The 21,132-nt window shown below is 36.3% G+C and overlaps 1 protein-coding gene across 4 annotated transcripts in view; it reads left to right on the plus strand.

Annotated features, from left to right (window-relative positions):
* The window catches only part of TTBK2 (tau tubulin kinase 2), a 106,208-nt gene that overhangs the window by 13,096 nt on the left and 71,980 nt on the right, over positions 1 to 21,132 (plus strand). For all 4 annotated transcript variants that reach the window (XM_063331956.1, XM_063331958.1, XM_063331957.1 and 1 more), the window contains exons 2-3: positions 13,978 to 14,137; positions 19,439 to 19,586. In XM_063331956.1, the coding sequence (XP_063188026.1) occupies positions 14,069 to 14,137; positions 19,439 to 19,586 (217 nt within the window). In that variant the 5' untranslated portion in view covers positions 13,978 to 14,068. The remainder of the gene's footprint in view (positions 1 to 13,977; positions 14,138 to 19,438; positions 19,587 to 21,132) is intronic.

Here is a 21,132-nt window from a genome sequence, read left to right on the forward strand (position 1 = left end):
TAATGTCCAGCTAAGCTAACACCAGCTATGCTTTACTGTAGATACACATGTACATACTTTAAACCAGCACTGCCACCTTGAAAGCAATTCTACCCATTCACCCTCTCTCCTGGTGGAAGGATTTGTGTTGTCACTTAGTGATTTAGATCAGGGAATGGAGCTAGCTTAAAGCTAAACCTTTCTGAAAGGTTTAGTATTATCTGAGATACATTCCTTAGTCCAGTTCATTGTGTCATCTGGACTGTTAAGGATGAGTTTTTGATGTGCTGGATGAATTTACTAAGGGAAGTGCACTGCTGGACCTGTTACTCAGGAATAAAGAAGAACTGGTCACGTGTGAAGGCTGATGGCAGCCTTGGCTGCAGTGGTTATGAGACAATGGGTTAAGACCAAAGGGAAGAGAGGAAAGTGAGAAGCATAGGGGTATTGCACTTGAGCAGACCGAATGCGTGAGATCCTGTGGCAGGGTACTCTAAAGTTTACAAGAGCTGAGGATATTTTTCTATATTTCTGTTGGTAGAATAGAATTAGCAAAAAAGTGATGTACTTCTATGGACTCTCAGTAGTACCAGTCTGTTTTGGGAAGTGAATCTCCAGTTTTAGAAAAGTTTTAAAAAGCTACAAAGTCTGCTGCCAAAATTTGAATCAGAATCTCTCTGTCACGTGGCATAAATTGCAAGTGCAACATAAATAGGAAAAAATTTAAAACATACTGTCTAAACTGATTTTGCTGCTTTTTTATTGATTGAAAGAATTGATGTAATTCAAGTAGCATTATTAGCTGTGATATCATTTGAATATGATGATACGATGTTAAGTGGTTTTGATAACACTGTACATCTTAATGTTTGAAAGTCTTTTACTATAATAGCATATTCTATGAATAGTCTAACTTTTTTTCTATAGCAGTAGGTATAATTTAAAACTTTACATTATTACCACACAAGATTTTAGCAAAAGCAGTATTATAAGAAACTTTTTGATATATACGTAAGAATATAAATGTCATAATCATTAAAACATAATGACCACTAATGAATTAATGTCACCAAAACTGAGATGTATTTGATACCCTATGAGTGATTTGATCTCTGCCATAGTTAAAATTGCTTCAAGTCCCAAGCTACACTGTGAGTCCTCCAAGCCATTTTTCTTTCATCTTTATGTAAGTTAACATTTTGTAAAAGATACATGGAAACTCATTTTTAAAAGCGTTATCATTCTGCATTTTTTAAAATACATACTGTAATAGATTTTGATGCTTCAGCTGAGGAGTATATTTCTGATTTTACTGGTTGACAGGATCACAAGCTTGCTCTGTGTAATGAAACTAAATTTAAAAAGGAGTATTCTGCTTCAATCATAAGTGAAAAAAGATTAGTGAACGCAGAAGATCATTGAAAGTAGCAGGCCTGTACTATAGCTGCAAGTTATTAAATCAACATAATTTCATTGCTGTTTGCAGAGTGGCTTGATGCACCTTTGTTAGAGGTAGATGTCAAGCTTAAAATACTAGTGATTAGTATTAGTTTTTAGTGTCCATGGAAAAACCTGCCTTTGAATGAGAAGCCTGGTGCTGGAGGGAATAGGAAATATATCAATAGATGGGAAGAGTAATACATATAGAGACACTGAGACTAGAAACTAAACCCAGCATAAAATAGAATGGACAACACATGACAAGTAGAAGTTGAAATAATGGCACAAATTGTACTTGGAGATCTCAAGCGTTTCTTGCATGCCAGGGTTTATAACGTTTTTTGTTTTTTTTCCAAATAACAGCTTCACAGAAGTGCCAGCAAAAGAGTTTTCTCGGATCAAATATGAGAAAAGACTTCTTTACGGTGAGGGTGACAGAGCACTGGAACAGGCTGCCCAGGGAGGTTGTGGAGTCCCCTTCTCTGGCGACTTTCTAGACCCGCCTGGATGCAGTCCTGAGTAATGTGCTGTAGGCAATCCTGCTTTAGCAGGGGAGTTGGACTAGATGATCTCTAGAGGTCCCTTCCAACTCTGAAAAATTCTGTGATTCTGAGTTGAAATGGTTCACTTTCGGTTGTCGTTCCCACAACAGTAAGTTATTCAACAGTTTTAGGGTTGGAGCTTCTTTTAAGTAACTGACAAAAGATTATGCACAAAAATTTAATTCAAATTGCAGCTCATCAATTCAGATCATTTGAATTTATGATGTTACAGGAAGCAGAATTTCTCTGTCCTCTCTCCATCTTCCCAAACACGTATGAACGTAAAATTCTGGAGCAGACTAAAGATCTGTATTCAACAGTGATCACAAGTGGGTGCCTAAGGAAAAGTATAGTCACAGAGAAAATATACCTGATACTTCCTCTAGTACTTTTCCATTTTCTATTAAGGGGTTTCCTGAGCTGAATGTGCTTAATATGTATTTTCAGTAACCTGTAATAGTTTTCTTTTCCGTATAGTTGTCAAGTGTCCTCTTGAACCATTGAAAACCTTTATCATTCACGGTATCCATTGGCAAGAAGATGCAGAGGTTAGCTACTAATTCATGAACATGTTTGTTTTGAGCCTGGCTCCTGCGAACCTCTCTTGATTGAATTTATTGAATGAGATCGTGAATAGTTGATTCCTAGTCAACCTCTCTGTGCCCCTAGTGATTTTGTAGACCTCTATCAAATACCCCTCTCTACTTCCCATCATGTCTTTAAAAAATTGGCATTCATTCTTTATTTGTGTGGGAATTATTCTGTGTCTCAGATGATCTTGTTCCAATTTCTGAACCTTTTTATTTTTATTTTTTTAGAGATAGGAAGGAGTAGAATTGCATACAATACTCAAGGTATCAGTGAACCATGGACATATACATGATCTTCATGTTGTTATCTGCTTTGTCTGAATTCCTAACATTTGAGGTTTTGTGGGGTTTTTGTGACTGCTATTTAGCATTGAGTTATCATCTTTTGTAAATGTATATCGTAGTACCAAGACCTTATTCTTGATTGCAAATAGTTTCTCATATTTTTAAATGAGAAGTTAGGATAATTTTTCTGATGTACTTAATTTTACATTTATCTACACAGAATCTCATTTAGTATTTTATTGCCTGCTTATGCAGTACCATAAAGTCACCCAGCAATTCCTCACAGTTGTTCCTTATCTTTTCTTTATTTCTGCTTTTTAAAAACCAAGTTGCATGTTATTGTAAGCCAACTTTTGTTACCTTGGTTCTCACCCTGTTTTTCAGGTTATCTATGGAAACCTTAAACTGCATGGATCATATTCTGCTTCTTGCAGAACTCTACTTGTAGCCTCTTCCCACGGTGAAATGGCTGTTTAGTCCTCTGTTTCCTGCCTTTTAGCCAGTTATTTTTTTCTGTAAAGGACTTGTCCTTTTATGCCGTATCTGTTTGTCTTTTTTTAAAAAGACTTTGCCAAATACATGTTAGGAATTCAAGTAGACTTCATTTGGATCATTCTTACCTATGTGACTGACTGCCTCTCTTAAGAACTCTGAGATTTGGAAGATGGCAGTTTGTTTTATCAAAACCATGTTATCTTCTCAACTTTATCACTTTTATTCAAACATTCAGTATCAATTCATTACAATTTCTACTAATTTGCTGGGTACAAATATTGGATTTCCAGGCCTGAAGCTTATTGGATGTCCTATGTAACTCTTTTTAAAAATTGGCAATATATTCACCACACTGCAATTTTTATGTGCCAGTGCAGGTATAAACGAGAGGTTATGTACCATCGTAAATAGATCAGCTATTTAATTCTTACATTTCTTTTAAATCCAGCTAAATATCATCTGACACTGGTAACATTACTTTTTAACTTTGTTTTACTTATTCCCTATTCCTTTCTTCAGTCACTTCAGTATAAGGCAAATTTTCTGATGTGTTTCAAAAAGAAGTGTTTCTTTCTGGGTATTTTCTTGGGGTTTTTTTCCACTGTCAACACAGATGCAAAAAATCACTGAGCTTCTCTCTTGCAGTCTTACATTCTTTGAATACACCTGTTATACCCTGACCATTTATTGGTCCTACTTATTCTCTGGTAAGCTTTCTATTCCCATTGTCTGAAGAAAGATTTATTATTAGTTTTAATGTATTTTATTTTTCTTCCTCAGTCTATTTTGCTTTGTCCCTCTTGTGCTTTTGCACTTGCTGTAATTTACCTTTTATTACTTGCTTTTTTCTACTTAGAAATTCTCTTTACCTGCTGTTCATTCCTGTTGGCTTCCTTTTGACCTTTTTCAAGTCTTTCTTAACATATATTTTGTGCTTTGCTTTCTACTTGGTCTATGTTAGAGATGCTACTTGGTTTGCAAGACCAAGTCAGGCAGTATCTCTAAAAAATGTGACCCTGAATTATGTCACATGCTGAATGATGATCTTTTGAAGAAGGATTGTGTTTAGATATCCAAGGAATCCATTCCACATTTGAAAGCAGAGCCATTAATGATCCAGATGGAAGATCATGAGTCAGGTTTTCTATATGTGAATAATTTGGATAAAAAATATATATTTTTTTTTTAATGGAACCTGAATTTAAAACGTAAATGTTGAGCTTGATAGCCTAAAAAGTGTAGTGCTCTGTGGTGTAGTGTGTATTCACAGATGATCTAGAAAAGATGCAAATACTGAAGTTATGAGGTCTGGTGATACAAGGGTATTAAAATTGGTAAAGATGAAGACAGGGAAGAGCTGGAGAAAGACCTTGCAACTTTGTCTGAGGTAATGATAAATGAAAATTATCATAAAGCACTTAGTTGAGGGAAAAATAATTTTAAAATTTACCCAGTGATGAGCTTACTTCTATAGAATGAGGTCTTGCAGGTTCTCTCTAAAATAGCAGGTCAGTGCCTAATAACCATGCTGGTTTCCAAGTTTCAGAGGGGATGTAGTAGAACTGGAAAAAAACAAATGGTGATCAAAATAGTGGAAAAACTAAATAGGTGAAGAGATAAATGAAGGGGCATGTAGTTAGCAGCATATTCCCTGTGTAGGACTAAGAGGTGTCAGGGAGCAACTGTAAACTCTACCTTCCAGTACAAGACTTAGTGAACTTCAACTGTAACTAGCAGAAGATAAATTGGAAATGGACATGCTTCTTCCCATAGCATGGAATTAAGTTATGATTTACTTGCAGTAGAGTGTTATGGATGCTGAAACCTTTCCTGGGTTCAGAAAGATCTGATGAACTCGGAAACGAAAAATCTTTGATACTGTCTTTGGCTCAAAGTGTTTTGTGTCCCAGCTCGCTATATCCTCAGAAAATACTCTGGGAAAGTGTAATTATATGCTTTCTGTGTCCTTATATTCTTCCCTAGACGTCTGCTGCTGGCAGTAGTCAGACAGGAGACTGGGCTAGGTGGATCTTTGATCTAACGCAGCCTGTCTGGTCTTGTGATTAGCTGTCCATGCTATCTACTTTTCTACTGTCTAACCTAATTTTTTTCTGCTGCAAATTAAGTTGATATTTTTGGATTTGTCCCAACTTTAAATGCCTTTGCCAAAGTTCCGTTTCAGTTTTTAATACCTGTCTCCCTTTTCAAACCTTGAAGGACTTCCAGTTAGGAGCTCAAGTTTCAGTCACTGTTGCTTGAAGCTACCTTCAACTACAGCTACAAAGTGCATGCTCTGGCCAAGTCATGCTGTTGACTCTCACCCCGGTACCTTGGAAGTTCCCAGCATGAATGTGTTTTAGGGGCAGACTGGTCAGGCAGTCACAGATGAGCTACATATCTCCTTTGTTTTTCTGGAATGTGCTTCTAGATTCAACGTTGCCTGAGCCCATCAGATCATTGTGGAATATCCTGGGAACAAGAGAGGCTCCATGGCACTGTAGAGGGCCCCTCTGAAGCCAGCTCAGACTGAGGATAAAGTAATGACTCATGCTGTTCTGTTGGCACTAGCTTGTTATGTGTTTATTTTAGCTGCCTTAGTGCCACTTTCCCTCAGTATAGCCAAGCACCGAGCCATTTCCCACCTCTCAAGTCATTTGGCAGTTCATAAGGGCTCACTTAACATGGCTGTCCCCTACTCGCTGGTCCTAGGGATGCTGAGATCAGTGCTGAGTTTGTCTTGGCATGAGGGTCAGCACAGGGTCTCTGTGGTTTTTCATCTTTTTGTGCCTGACTTCTAGTGCTGTTGACCTACTACTGGAAAGTACAATTCTCCTTGAATATACTGAAGAGTCTCCTGCATAAACCATAATGGGATGGTGCGTCTTTCCTCCTTAACTCTTTCAGGGATTGCTGCATTGTGTGGGAGGGTGGCTGTGCATTCCCCTCTCTGAGGAGGCCAAAGCCTGTCAGAGTTTGGTAGATCTCCTGCACTGCGTGGGCTCACTCAGATTCCATCTTCCTGTCAGATAGGCTCTTTTGGAGTCACCTTGCTTGGTGCAGCAATTACTGACCTCATTTCGCATATTGGCAAAAAGGAGAGCTACTGTCTTCGGGTATTTAAGGAGATGGAATACCTGTGTGTGCACAGCCAGCGCCCTCTCTTCATCGCAATACAGCTGCAGAGTTGGTTACATGCCCTTAAGATAAAGATGCTAAGAGATTAGGCATTACAGATTAAAAAGAGATTATTCCTCTGTTTTTCTCCTGTTCTGCTTAGCAAACTGTCAGGCCTTATTCACCGTGTTTTTTGTGATGTGCTTTCTCAACTGACATATCAAGGGAATTCTCAGCTTTTGTTAGTGAGGTCCAGATCACTTCATGCGTGGAGCTGCAGCCAGGGCACAGTACAATGAGTATAGTCTTGTGGTCTGTCAGCTGGGCTGCTTGTCTGCCACTGGCAGCCTTCTTGATCATTTGATCACTGTCAGTGCAGACAGCATTCTGCTATGCGTATGTCATCTATCTGATCATCTCAGCGAAGTTTCTCTGCTGATTTTTTGTTTTGTTTTGTATTTTCAAGACAGTTAAGTGTTATTCCCATTTATATTTAGAGGTTACCCTGAATTTTACTTGATTGGATTAAGCATTCAGAAATTAATAGCAGTTAGTTGTATAGATGCCCTTGCATCATTCTTGCACGGTCCTTAGCCGCAGCTTTCCTCCTCTATAAATCACTGTGTATCTGCTGCCAAAAGTTGTGTAGGCTTTGGAAGAAATTCCTAAGAGTAGTGTAGTTTGCCTTCGTGCCTTCTGTAGTTGTGTGTTATACGCATGGGTTATGTGTTTTCCTTACTGAAAAAATTGATTTATCAAATAATAAAAATAGATAGTACTAGTGGAAAGGGTAATACTTACGAGTGTCTTAAAGGATCAATTTATGTTAGTCCTTGGTATATAAAGTTAGTGACATCGATGGTAGTCTGTTAATATTCTAAGTGTATTCTAAGAAGAGAGCTGACTATTCCAACATTTCAAAAAACTGGAAACAAAGATTTTTATTTTGCTGATAAATCCAAACTATGAATAGTTTGGTATTATATTACTATGTCGTTATTTAAAGTATCTTGTTTGACTTCAAGCTGTCTTCATATCAGTGTTCGAAACCACACTTTGCTATCACTTAACTCTTCTGCAATGAAAATTTTACAAGGATCTTGAAAAATAATTATTGTAACAATGCAATTGTTACAACAGGTAATTGCAGAACTAACTTTCCATTTGCGGGCTTGAAAATATTTTTCACTTCATGTAAGCAATCAGAGAACTAGTTTCTTTGAAGAAGACTTTCATGAGAGGTAAAACAAATTATTGTAATAGCAAAAAACCTCTCTTCTAATTTCATTTAGGTTTGTTGTAAATATCAAAACAGTTATAGCTAATCTAAGACACAGAAATACATTTTTTTTTTTTAAACAAATGACACTTTTAGGGTTTTAAAATTAATTTTGGAGTAATTAATAGGGTTTCACAAGCCTTTTTTTTTTATTTGGAGTTCACTCTGAGTTGTGGAAAAAAAATTGAGAATAATACAGTGTTATTTGAAATGAAATTAACCTCTCCAAAGGGTTGGGTTTCCATATTAGTCTTGAAGGCTCTACACCTGAGGTGGTAGTTCAGCAACTAGCTTGAGTTGAAAGCACCACAGTAATCCAGCCTTTCCCTGTCCCCGCCCAGCTAACTTTCATTCTTTCTTTTGTTTTGACAGAAGTCTTTGTGCAATTGCGTGACAGATCAAATTAGGAAATTAACTCAGTCAGCGCAAAAGTACCATGGCGAAAATATAACGGATTAAACAGAGTTTTTGTTTTATGGCTCATTCTAATTCTCCCTGACCATAAATTTCCCTGACCATAAAATTTGTAGGTAATAAATTACATGCCGTGTTTCTCATAGGAGCCACAACCCTATAGTCTTTCCCTGTCATGCACATACCCAGGTGCTCCCCTTTCTTTATGGCAAGATATCAAGTACCTTTTATCTCAGTTGATCTAATCAAGAAACATTATTAAGTTTACTTCAGTGCAATTGCTTTCAAGTTCAATTTAATTTTAAAGTTACTTATTCTATTTTTGACTTGAAAAAGAGTTTGCGTGCCTAGAACTTGTATGTTTTTGTCACCTCTATCTGTTGGTTTAGTAAAAGATAATACACTCCTTCCATAAACTTTGCCTTACTTGAGATTTTGTAACATTTTGGTGCTGAATTCTCTTGCAAACTGGAAATAGTGTGGTAGCTTGAAATATGTGTTTTTAAAATAAGACTGTTATCTTGAAACTAAATGTTATATTTTTACCTCTGTCTTCAAACCGAGAAAATACTGCCGCTTTTGTAATAACAACATAGCTGTAAGTGCAGAAGTTGCCAGAAGGAAATCTAGACTCTTTGGCAATAGCACACAAGACAGTTGGGAGCTTTTCACACCTGGAATCTGTAAGTGGTGATGAGTATTTTGGCACCCACGAGCTTGAGATAGGAAAACCTAAAATGGCATTGGTTTATGTGTTGAATTTTTTAAAAGACTTTCTTCACAACCAGTATGGTTGGAAATTTAGGTCAAGGTCTTAAATTTAGTTTACTCATTGACATGCTGAATGATGATTTTTAGGACTCCAGCTTCAATGAATGTATTTAGAAAATATTCAGATTGTAAGTGTAGGATAACTTTCTAGTTTGGATGTTCAAATAAACACGCTTAAAACATTCTGGCCTTAGAATTTACGATTTGAACATGCTTCTTAGCCTGTGTAAGAAAGTGGACTTTACCATAAATGTGGTGCAATTAGGGCCTTTGAACTCTTCCTGCCCTGATTTTCTCTTTATGCTGACTTATTAAACTTTTCTTCGTTCCTTTAAATTCTTCTACTCAAAAGTAGAAAGTACAGAAGTGGAAAGCAACTTTGGTGGATTCAATTAATTTAGTAGTTTCTTAAATGAACTGAAGGCAAGCAAACAGAGCTCCTAATAAGCATAGAGAGTTCCTAATAGCAAGAAGTTGCTATTATTCCACAGGGGAGGCAACAGGACACGTACTTTTCCTTTCTGTGGAACAGAAGTAATCTTGTGTCCTTACTTACTTTGTCCTGAAACTTACAGTACCTCCATTCAGCCAAAATTGTCTGTGCTACTTTTTCAACCTTAGATCTGGATTTCAACATCTACAAAGGTTGGTAAGCAGAGATTGTCTTCAGTTTAGGTCCATCTCTAAAGAAATTATACACACACACACGAATTACATAAACCAGTGGTCTTTCCTTGCTGAACTAGAATCAGCTTTTACAAAGCTGACTTTTTTTTTTTTTCCTGGAACTTTTGCACGGTTGTTTTCTAATAGCATGTAATCTTTTAGTACGCTTGGTTGTGGTAAATTAAAGAAGTCTTTTGCAGGGGTGATATGTAGTTTAAAAAAGTGGATAGAAGATTTTTAAATAATAGATGCTGTTTCTTCAATATTAGATTCTGGATATAAGCACTAACCCACCTTTACCTGTTCTTGTATTATACTGTGTACAGTTCCCAGGGAAAGGCTTATGTTATGGAACAAAATCAGTACTTATTGTGTTGTCCTAGTTATTCCATGACCTGTCACCTGGAAATAAATTTGAGAGGTCTAATTGCCTTTCGTTGTGATAATTCCATTATGTTACACATTTCCTCTGATCTGATAAACTGGTCTGAGAAGGTAGCTGATGAGTTAATGAATATAGAATTTTATGAGATAGATTGCAATTAAAATGGCTATTACTTTTTTAGGAGAATTATAAAGAAATGTTTGTTGTGCAGAAAATAACTGGACTGCTACCTATAGAACTGCACTGTTAAAGGATTCATCCGTTGAATGAATAAGGGAAAGTTTGCCCCTTGACTGTATGTCATTAACTATTCCTCTGCTTCAGTGGGATACAGAACGTGCTGGAGCTTTCTTAAATTGTTTAACAGCATTGTAGGCTGTTAAATAGCTACACTGAAAGCAACATATGTCTGTATTTCTGTAATATAAATTGGACTGTAGAATATACTTTTATGAGTCTCTTATTTATCTATGGAATTCAGAATGGGCTGAACAGTTTGAATCCCAGTCCGTCAAAATTTGCAGAAATTTCAGTTTCAATTTTGTCTTGAGCACCACCTCTGAAGAATGCATATTTATGTCTGTCCAAAAGACCTTTAAATGTAATACTCTCCGGTAATGTCTTTTTTTTTTCCACATGAGTTTGGAGAAGGCGATCATAACCTAAATTACACCTACCAGAATACATGTTTTCTGTTACTAGGTAAGGAATACTATGATATTTATCCACTGCAGTACGTTAATAACTAACAGATTTTCAGTTATATAGTGTTGATTGTTAGAGAACGCATCAGAGCAATGAAACCCAGTCAGCTTGTGAAAAAAGGCTTTAAAGAAACCATTTTCTCAGAGCAGTGCCTGAGTATAAGCATGGAGGTGTATAAGCATCTGATACAGTTGTGATTTAGCAAAAGTTTAAAACAGCTTCAGACCTAAATTAGGGAAATAAGACTGCAATCATAAAGAAATAAAAATTTGTCTTTTCTCCAAGTTGGAACTGGTATGATTGAGTGTAATTCAGTCTGGTGTCTAACTCAATGTTGCTGCCCATACCACAAGAAGTATGTGGAGCAAGGAGAGGATTTTCAAAGGAGGACCACATAAAAGACCCATGGGATAAGAAGGAAGGCTTAAAGCTTAATTTATTAATTTAGAGGAGGTAAGTAAATGTGTTTAGGTGCTTAAATGAGGGGTAATTACTGGGAATGGAATTTGGTTTCCAAAATGGTAACAAAGTTCTGTGGTAAGAAACTAAAATTAGGCAGATTAAACCTTGAAACAAAGCAAGTTATGCTTACCGCAACATGAGGGAAGGGACGTAGTGGAACCAGTGAAGATAGGGGACTCTTCGTCATTTGGACTCTGACATATTAGCGTCTGCTAATTCACTGAAGGGGGTGAAGTTATGTGGCCTGGTAGGTAAAAGTTTGAGCTAATTTCAAGCTTTCTGGCCTTGAAAATTGTGACTGAATCCTCCTGCTATTTTATTTGGTGTCTTGAAGAAAATAGGATTCTTCAAATTAACCTCAGTGTGTTTGTAAAACTTGTATTTTTCAAGTAAAATAGTGCTTGCAGGAGGTTTTTAGCACCTTGCCTTCAGGGGCTCGGGAGAGAACTTTTGCCTCCCGTGCATGATGGTTTAATAAGTCCTGCGGTTTTGCTGCTTTGAGTACCGGTGACTGATAATATAGAATAGATTTTATTGTTTTGTAATGAAATAAGATGACAAGAGATTTAACAAGGAATTAGGATTTATGGGCATAAGACTGAGGAATTGTGTATAAACGAAGAATATTCGTTACCCTGCCGTGCAGATGTTATCTACAGTAATGCGGTACTTCTATGATAATTCTTAAAGTATGGGATGATTCTGTGGATATATGTATTGTACTGTTGCATTCTGGGCCAGTTACTGATGCTCTCTTAGTATGGTTAAGAATCCATGAATGAATAGCTCTCAAAAATGTTTGTCAGAGCTGTGACTAAAAATTGTAATTTGAAATGTATTTAAAATAAAAGTATCCAATCAGGTATCAGATCAAGGCTGATAGCAATATTAACAAAAAACTCTAAACCCACTGATGTCGTATCTTTGCTGTAATAAAGCATCTACTTTTCCTACAGGTGATGGATTTTGCTCATGTTTGAAAGATTTAGCAAAAATCATACGTGCCAATTTTAGATTTTGCTCTGGTGAGATGAATACTTTCTCTATTGCTGTTTTTTTAAGGAGGTGTCAGAAAAAAACCCCACCCTTGAAGTCCCAATATAGGAGTAAACATATTACTTAGTGAAGACCACCACTCACTTTGATGTAACTGGCGAGTGTTGGAAGGGGAAACTAAGATTTGAGCAAACGGGAAAATCACTGTATGTGTTGTAAGCATGTAACTTTGGAAATAGACCTTTTTCCCTTCATTAGTGCCATTTACTTTTCTCTTTGATTTACTTAGTACCTGACTGTGTTATGATAATTCTGTTAGAAAGGCCAGTAATTATGGTCAGTAGTTAGGAATGTTAAGGGTGTTCATGAAAATAACTGTAGTTCTTTTTAGAATTTTGTCCTTATCTGCAGGGGAGAATTTACCAGCACCAGTAGAATTTAAATTGGTTTAGTTCAACTTGATTAAATTGCAGGCTGGATGTGTTTCTCAGAATATGCAATCTTAATTTGGTTTCCTTTAATTTGTTTGAATTAAACCAATTCAGGCTACATATTCTGAATGAACACTCTTTTACAGGGGTGTAATCCACTCTAATTTGGTATAAATTTAGATCTTCAACTAATCCAGAGTAATTTTTCTCCAGAGGGGTCTGTTTTGTTTGGAGTTGGTTTAAATGTCAGAATTTACAATTGAAGCAAGAAAGGCATAAATGAAATGCAAAAAATAAATATGAAAGAATATGAAAAAATCCCACAGTTACTGTCATGTCAAACAAACATCAATCTGAAAAGCCAGGTCATTTAAGCAGCAGGTTGTTTTTTAAAAAGCATAATTTAGTCCCAATAGTAAACTTGGCATTTGTCCACATGGAAGGGCATACCGTTAATTTAAATCAGAATTGTTGTACCAATTTTGCATACAATTCGTGTTGATTCAGGGAGAAAAGATCCTTTACCTTTTAGTTTATGCTGTTTTGGAAGTGATAGAAATAAACCCAAAGCAAAAACACTTTAGAAGAGTCTTATTATTGGATAAGACTGTTTGTACAAAGAGTTACACTTGGGTAATTATACCAGTGTAACAAATAAGCACAATTCTAGAAAAGCTTCAAACAAATGAAATAAGCTTTTAATTCGTTGTAGTAGTTGCTGATGGGAGCTATTATGGATGGATTAATCTCTAAAAGACAAATTTTTATATTGCTATATAAAATTTGATTTAGAGATGATTGCCTAAAGCCAGAAAATTAAAAAATTAAACTGATAGAATTACCCAAGACAAGTTTTTTTTCCCTTTAGCTATTTGTACCCTGACATAAACAAACAAAATTGTGCTTTAGACTTATTTAATCATAAGTAATCTTAGCTATGTGAAACACATAAAATGTGGAATAGTCCATATGCAGTGCAATAAATTACAATTCCGATTTAAGTATCTATTTTTAATATTGTAATTTTTAAGTTAATATTACTTTAATCTTATTATATATTACTATTAATTACTTAACCAATTATTAGTAAATTACTAATTAGATTTTAAAAGTTGTTGTTATTAAAATTAAATTTAAAAGTAATTATGATTTACAACAATTTGAAACTGACTGCAGAATATAACTCTGACAATGTTTATGTTCATTAGTACTATTTTGAGACTGGGCTTGGAGGTTTGAGAGAGGGCAGGTGAATTTACTTGAATTTCTTTATGTACTGGAAGTTGTTTGCCTAGAGTTTCAACCTAAGTCACTATGGGATAGAAACACTAGTTAAGGTGCTAGGTGAGAAACACAACACTTTTGTGTATTTCATGTTATTCTGTTAATCACTGAGATCCCATGTTCTGCTCTGTTTCTGCAGTCACTGGTTAAATGGAAGCCACTCCTGGGATCTGGATGGTTTCTGCTGACATAGACTTTGCATAGCAGCTCCATAACGTCAGGAGGTTGCAATGAGTGGAGGAGGGGAGCAGCCTGACATCCTCAGTGTGGGAATCTTGGTCAAAGAAAGATGGAAGGTGGTGAGTATGCCTTCTTGCAACTCTTTTTATTCTTTAAAACATGTTTTTGAAAAGAAGTAGTTTGTGCTTTGAAATCTGTTTCAAAATTCTTGTGAGATGTATTTTGCTTAATACTTATGTTAAACGTTGAAAGGACTTTAAAACCACTTGTCTCTCTTATTCTACTTTAAAAAGAATTTATATTGATTTAAGGTGGGCTTTTTTCTGGTAAGGACCTAGGAAAGCTTTTAAATCCTGATTGAGTGCCTGTTCAGAGCACAACTGGAAGAGTCCTGTTAGTATAGAGAATCCAGTCAGCCAGTGATTGTCAGTCTGTTTTGGAAATCAGTCAGGCGCCCTTTTGAAGCTCATCAGATTGTGAGATTTGTTACTTCTTGTAGGAAGGTCTTTCAGGACCTTGCCGCTCTTCCAATTAGAAATTATTTTTGTTATATTTTATAGCATAGATTTATTCCTGGCTGATTTACATCCATTTGATTGTGTGCCAGTATTGGCTTTTCCATAAATAGCTCTGTTCCCTTTTGGTGTTTGTATCCTTGATTTACATCTAGAAGGAAATAGTATCCATTTGAAACTATTTTTGCTTGGAAAAACAGGCTGAGTTCTCATAGTTCCTTCTCCGTTCCCTGATCACTTTAGAATTTTTTGTTTGTGGATTTTTTTTTGAGATTTAAAAAAAAGAAAGGAAGTAAAAAAAAGAAAAAAAAACCCACTTTGTAATAGAGCATTGTGGGTATCTCTGTGTGTTTTGTAGGCTGTGAATGGATGCTGAATAACTATTTTTTGCACCGTCTTTGCTTTATATTGCTCCCATATTCAGTATTTTATTTAAAACTGTGAGACTGAACATAGAAGTTAAAGATTCATAATTCATTTCAATTTTATATAAAGAAAACAATTTCAACTATCTCATGTCCTGTCCTTCATTTAAAAATGCAGGAAGCTGCTACTAGCTTTGTGTAGGAAATCTTTATATTTCCTTTTGTGTAAATAGAAGCTAAACGGCTATCTTGAGGGTGTACATACTTTTAAAATAGTTTCTTGTGTTGCATCTCAATATTGCAGTTAAGTAAAAACTGAAAGCGTAGTCTTGAATCTGATCAAATAGAGCAAAATAGCATTATAAATAGATAATGATATACTAATGTATTGCTATCCACAAAAGTACTCTGTTGTCTGATACGTGCAACAGTAGTCCTGTTTTCTTCAGGTTTATTTTCTTTCCTCTGTAATGAGGAATGATGATTAGATCTGTGTCTTTTGGAAAATTTTGAGAGTAGGCTGTTGTTCATCTCGTGTGATTATACATTTTAACTTGTATGTTTTCCAAATCAAGTATTACAGATAGATGACTGACAAATATTGCCTGTGGGTAACTTTTCAATTTCTTAATTTCTGTAGCAAACATTAAGGATTTCTTGATGGCATCTAAGGCCATATACTTCATTCTGAATTCAGGATTTCATGGGACAGTCTGCCAGTGGAAGAAAATAGCATGCAAACTTTAGAAATTCCTTAGTGCTTGACACGTATATATTAACCTAATAATACTTTTCTGTTAGGTTATGAAGTATTGAAGTTTTTTCCTAGTGTTCTTGAAGCAGTAGAGTACTTAAAAATTCCTTGTGTAGAAAGACGAGGTGGTATAAATCAGCAGACTTCCAAGTTTTGGTGACAATGAGTACTGTCCCTAATTATCAGTAGTACTTCTGATTGTTCCTTGTGAACTCTCCCAATATCCTGTTTGTTTTTTTTTTTTCCCCTATTGAAGAGTGGCAGCTTGTAGTATGATTGCCTGAGATTATTTTGTAGTAACCAGTTCAAGAAAAACAAAGTACACGTTCTGGAAGTCGTGTGAAGATTTGCAGCTGAAATTAAGTTTTCAGAATTTTGCTGTTCATGAACTTGGTCTTTGTAATCTTGAAAAAATACCTGGAATTTGTGGACATGAACATTTTAAAAAACTATGCTCAATTAAATTTAATTTTAGCCTAAATGTTCTTTAGGGTGATTCTGTTTTGAAAAGTAAGCACAGAAGAGACGTTATAAAATATTTTTTTTTTCCCCAGTGACACCCTCCCTCTCTACTGGTTTCTGTATCTATTGGCATTTGCTTTTACCCTCTGTCGATGCCTTTTCTTGTCCCTCTTTTTTGCCTTTGAAACATTTATTACAGTCCTGACTTGGAGAGACTTGATTGTAATGGTAATTGTTTTTAGGTAGGTTTATGAATGTCATTCAATATACAGTGTAAGTAAAAGTACCAAGATAAAACATTTTGGAAATTTTATGCTTTAGACTGGAAGCATACAAAGAGATAGGAGTGGAAGAGAGAAGGGAGAGAATGAGTTTGGGATGTGCGAAGCTGAATGCAAAGAAGAGAAGCTTGAAACTAATGTACAAAATGGAAGAATGCCATGCAGTGTGTAAGCAAGGGCAAATGAGGTCCTTGTCAAGGCAAGAGCTGTCGAGCAGATATGGCAGGAGGCCAGTATGATTGAACAGACAACTCCTGTCTGAACTCAAAAGCAAAATGCAAGCAAACAGAAGGTGGAAACAAGGGCGGGTTGCCCAAGATTAGTATGGAGACATTGCCTCTGTGTTTTGGGATGAATACAGAGGAAAGCCAGAGCTCAGCTGACAGTTGAAACTGGTAGGGATGTGAAAAGCAACAAGAAAGGCTTCTACGGGGACACTGGCAGCAAGAAGATGACCAAGGAAAATGTGGGCTCATTGCTGAATGCGGTGCGTGACCTGATGACAAAGGGCATGGAAAATATTTTTTTCTACAATCAGAGAGAGGTTAATTTGTGTCTGGAATTATTGACTGACGTCATTATTGGATGTATGTTAATGATTCTGGTACACTTTATCTGAGGATAGAAATTGATCTGTTTATTTTATTAGTGTGGTGGCGTTGTTTTTTTTTTTTGCTTTAAATTTTTTTAAGCACGCAAGCAGAAAAAAACCCAACCTTTCAGAGGCAGTCTTTCTTCATCTGGCCGTTTCTCAAAGCTGGTAAATGAAGTTATATGATAAACTGCTATAAGTTTGTATAGGGGTGAGGATGGCTATGTCACCTCTTTCCTTTTCCCTTCTCACCCTTTTCACCATGCATTCTCACTGTCTCCACTGTGCTTGTACTATGCTGAAAATTTATGTGCTTATGCTGAAAACTACAGTCAGATCAATGTCTATGTTTAACTGTTGGAGCCCTGTTAATAGCTCAGAGCTCAGGCAAGATAATGGCATTACCGGACTAAGAAGTGAAACAGAAAAGCGCAGACTTAAAATGGCCAAATTAGTCACGAAGCTACATCTTTGAGATATATATAGATACACACAATCTTTTTTTTTTTTTTAATATATACATATATATAAAATCCTGTTAAATCTTACTATTTTTCTCAATATTTAGATGCCAGATCTCTTTCCTTTCTGTAAGGAATAACACTGTATATATTAAATACATCCGAACGTAACCAAGTTATACTGGGTATTTCATCAGACTTGAAAGGTTTCTATTTATTAGGATTCGTCATTATTTCAGAGTTAACCCTAGATTCTTAGCTGAATAGTACTTTAAACAAGTCATGTCCGAAGACACAAACTTCTTATTTAGGATTTGTGATACTCTGTACTGGAACTCATTAAGCTCTTGAAACGTGTAGGTTAAAGAGTAACAGGTTTAGGCGTGTGTTCATAGTGTGCACGTTATGCTGCTTCAGAGAAAGCATGTGGAGAAGTGGAGCCTGCATTTGCTAACAGCTAGTGTGCTACTTAGAAAGAAATGAACATGTGCATTTGCAGTTAAGAGGTGTTGCACTTGAAGCAGGTATTTAGGTGGGTTAGTTCTGTAGGTCTGAAAATGTGGTGTGCTGTCTATCCTATGCACCTTTTTAATATTGGCAATGAGTTGGCCTTAAGTGAGTAGTAATGTAGATACGCTACGTATTTTTCTTATCTTAAGGCTATTGAAATAGCAGTTGCTTGCAATGGTAAAAGATCTTCGGGACAGAAAGTGCATGAAGAAATACTGAGTATTGTTGTAATTGTACAGAATAAGAATTTCATGCAATATGACTTGAAAAATGCAAGTAAACATTATGTATATTTTATCTGTTACCTTCTTCCTTATTCTTAGGCTATTTTAGAAATTGTTTTTCCTTCTCAGTCAGATAGCTGATTGTCTGGATTAGGAGACGTTAGATTTATTTTCAGAATCTGAAGATAGGTCAGCATATTGCTGATCTCTAGATCCCCGGAATGTTTAGATGACATTTAATATGGTGTAGTCATATAACCTTAGCAACTAGTACGTTTTCAAATGACATTTAGAAAACCATGTCAGTTCTTTCAAGGTAAAATATAGTGAAAATACAATATTGTGTCTTTCTTAGGGTAAGTTCTTTTTGTCTCCTTTTCTCTTTTTATCAGCTTTAGGAAGGTAGCTACAGGGGAGATCACCACATGAAAGCATTACATGAAATAACATGGATATTTTTGATACTGAAAGCCAGACAAGGCTCAGTTCTCTCTAAACATTTGAAGCAGAATGAAAATGCAACTATTAATATTTGCTCTGAATGTAGTGCAAATTAATTAATATGCCAGGAGCATTCTTTTAATGTCTTCCTAACACAGATGAAACTTCCAGTGGTGCAAGTTTCTTTAGTATGTCTGTTAATAAGAATGGTATTGGTGAACCATAAGTACATGTGAGTAACATTTAAAATATATATTCAAAGATAATTTTAGCCATTACTTATCATTTATGATTTAGCTGTTATGTGTGAGTCACTGCATATATAGAAAATGCTGCCTCTTTTCAGTAAGTCCAAGAACTTTTATACCTTTAGTATTCAGTGTGCATATTTCTGGGGAAAAAAAAAAAAAGAAAAAGATGGCATATTTTAAAAATGTGACTGTGCATTTGTATTTGAAGATCTCTGGGTAGTATGTGACTAGGGAAAGACATTATTCAGCATGCTGGCTTTGGCTTTGGTCAGGTTCGTGTTGGGAATGCTAGTGTATTCTTCTGTTGTATAGTGCAGATGGAGATCAGGTATATTAACTTGTTTTTCTAGAATTCTTTTCCAAGCTGTAACCATAACTTTGTAGGTTATTCAGTAGCTCTTTTATGCCGAAGGATACGATTATGTTACTTTAAAATCTATTAGTAATACAACAGCATTTGCAATACGACAGACAGTACAAAGAACTGTTGATGTTTTGTTTCCTTTCTTTTCTTCTCCCCTTTTTAAAATCTGTTTTTGTTCTGTCTTTTTTTTCCCAATTTAGTTGAGGAAAATTGGTGGTGGAGGATTTGGAGAAATTTACGATGCACTGGACTTGCTTACTCGGGAAAATGTTGCACTGAAGGTCGAATCAGCTCAGCAACCAAAGCAAGTGCTGAAAATGGAAGTAGCTGTGTTGAAGAAATTGCAAGGTACGGCTGTACCCTGGGTATGCCAGAAGTAGAATGTCAGTGTATCTTCTTAAAAAATCATTATAATCTCTATTTAGTAATAGTTTGGGTAAATATTCCCCACATTCTGCAGGTTATTGCTAAATGGTTATTAACAGTGGAATAGAAGCTCTTTCAGCTTCTGAAAGTTTTACTACAATGAACCTTTTCTTTGGAAGAGGTTGACGTGAAAATAAAAAGAACAACAAAAATTAAATTGCTGCAAAACTTATCATAAAATCATAGAACCATAGGGTTGGAAGAGACCTCTGGAGATGATCTAGTCCAACCCCCCTGCCAGAGCAGGGTCACCCAGAGCAGGTTGTACAGGAACGCGTCCAGGCGGGTTTTGAATGTCTCCAGAGACAGAGACTCCACCACCTCTCTGGGCAGCCTGTTCCAGTGCTCTGCCACCCTCAAAGTAAAGAAGTTCCTCCTCATGTTTAGGTGGAACTTCCTACGCTCAAGATTGTGCCCGTTACCTCTTGTCCTGTTGCTGGGCACCACTGAAAAGAGCCTGGCCCCATCCTCCTGGCATCCACCCTTTAGGTATTTATAAGTGTTGAAAAGGTCCCTCCTCAGCTGTCTTTTTTCCAGACTGAAGAGACCCAAATCCCTCAGCCTTTCTTCATAAAAGAGGTGTTCCAGTCCCCTAATCATCTTGGTAGTATGCTCAACTGTAGTTTATTCTGGATCTATATCTTGTCCTTACCATTTTTGCTCTAGCCTTTGTTGTTGTTTTTAGCTTTTTGTTTCCTCTTTGAGATGGTCTCTTTTTTTTTTCCTGTACTCTCTAGCATTGAATATTTGCGGGTCCTTCATGTAACATGCAAAATAAGAATATTTGCATTTCTTTGCCTGTGCAAGTGTTGCCAAGAATAGTTCTAATGTTGAAATGGGAAACATTTTAAAAAAAACCACACAAACAAACAAAACCCCAACTTTAAAATACTGTAACTGGTAGAAAAAAAAATTATTATTGCCATGTAGAGCCCTGAAATACTTTTAGGGTTCAGGTCCTTGACCATTTAGAATCACTGCTTTGAATAGTGTCCTGGGTTGAGCGACACAGGACTAATTTCTCTTCTAATGCTGGGGAAAACTCCACTTCTGGAAGACTCTAATGTCTGAATTTGTGAAAATATTTACTTTATAGCCAACTAGGCTATGTGGGATTCAAGGTCTGAATATTTTCAAGCCTTGCCCGGTGCAGGGAAGAGGAGGAGTGAGGCCTGGGCATTTGACCCAGGCTGGCCAACAGGATTATTTCATACCATGAACGTCACATTCAGTATAGATTAGAAAGTTTGCTGCGTAGTTTCTCTCTCTTTTGATGGCGGGGATCCAGAGAAACTCCTTGCCCCGATGCCGGACCCCTGAGCCCTTCCCTTCCTCTCGAAGCCGTTGCGCTCACAGTGTCCGACACTTAGTGTCCCCTGCTGGGAGTGCACAGCTTCCTGCTGATAGAATTGGCTGAGTATAATTCTTGTATATCTTATATTAGTATTGGGATTAATACTGGTTCTTT

This window comes from Chroicocephalus ridibundus, chromosome 4, assembly GCF_963924245.1.
Source record: "Chroicocephalus ridibundus chromosome 4, bChrRid1.1, whole genome shotgun sequence".
NCBI lineage: Eukaryota > Metazoa > Chordata > Aves > Charadriiformes > Laridae > Chroicocephalus > Chroicocephalus ridibundus.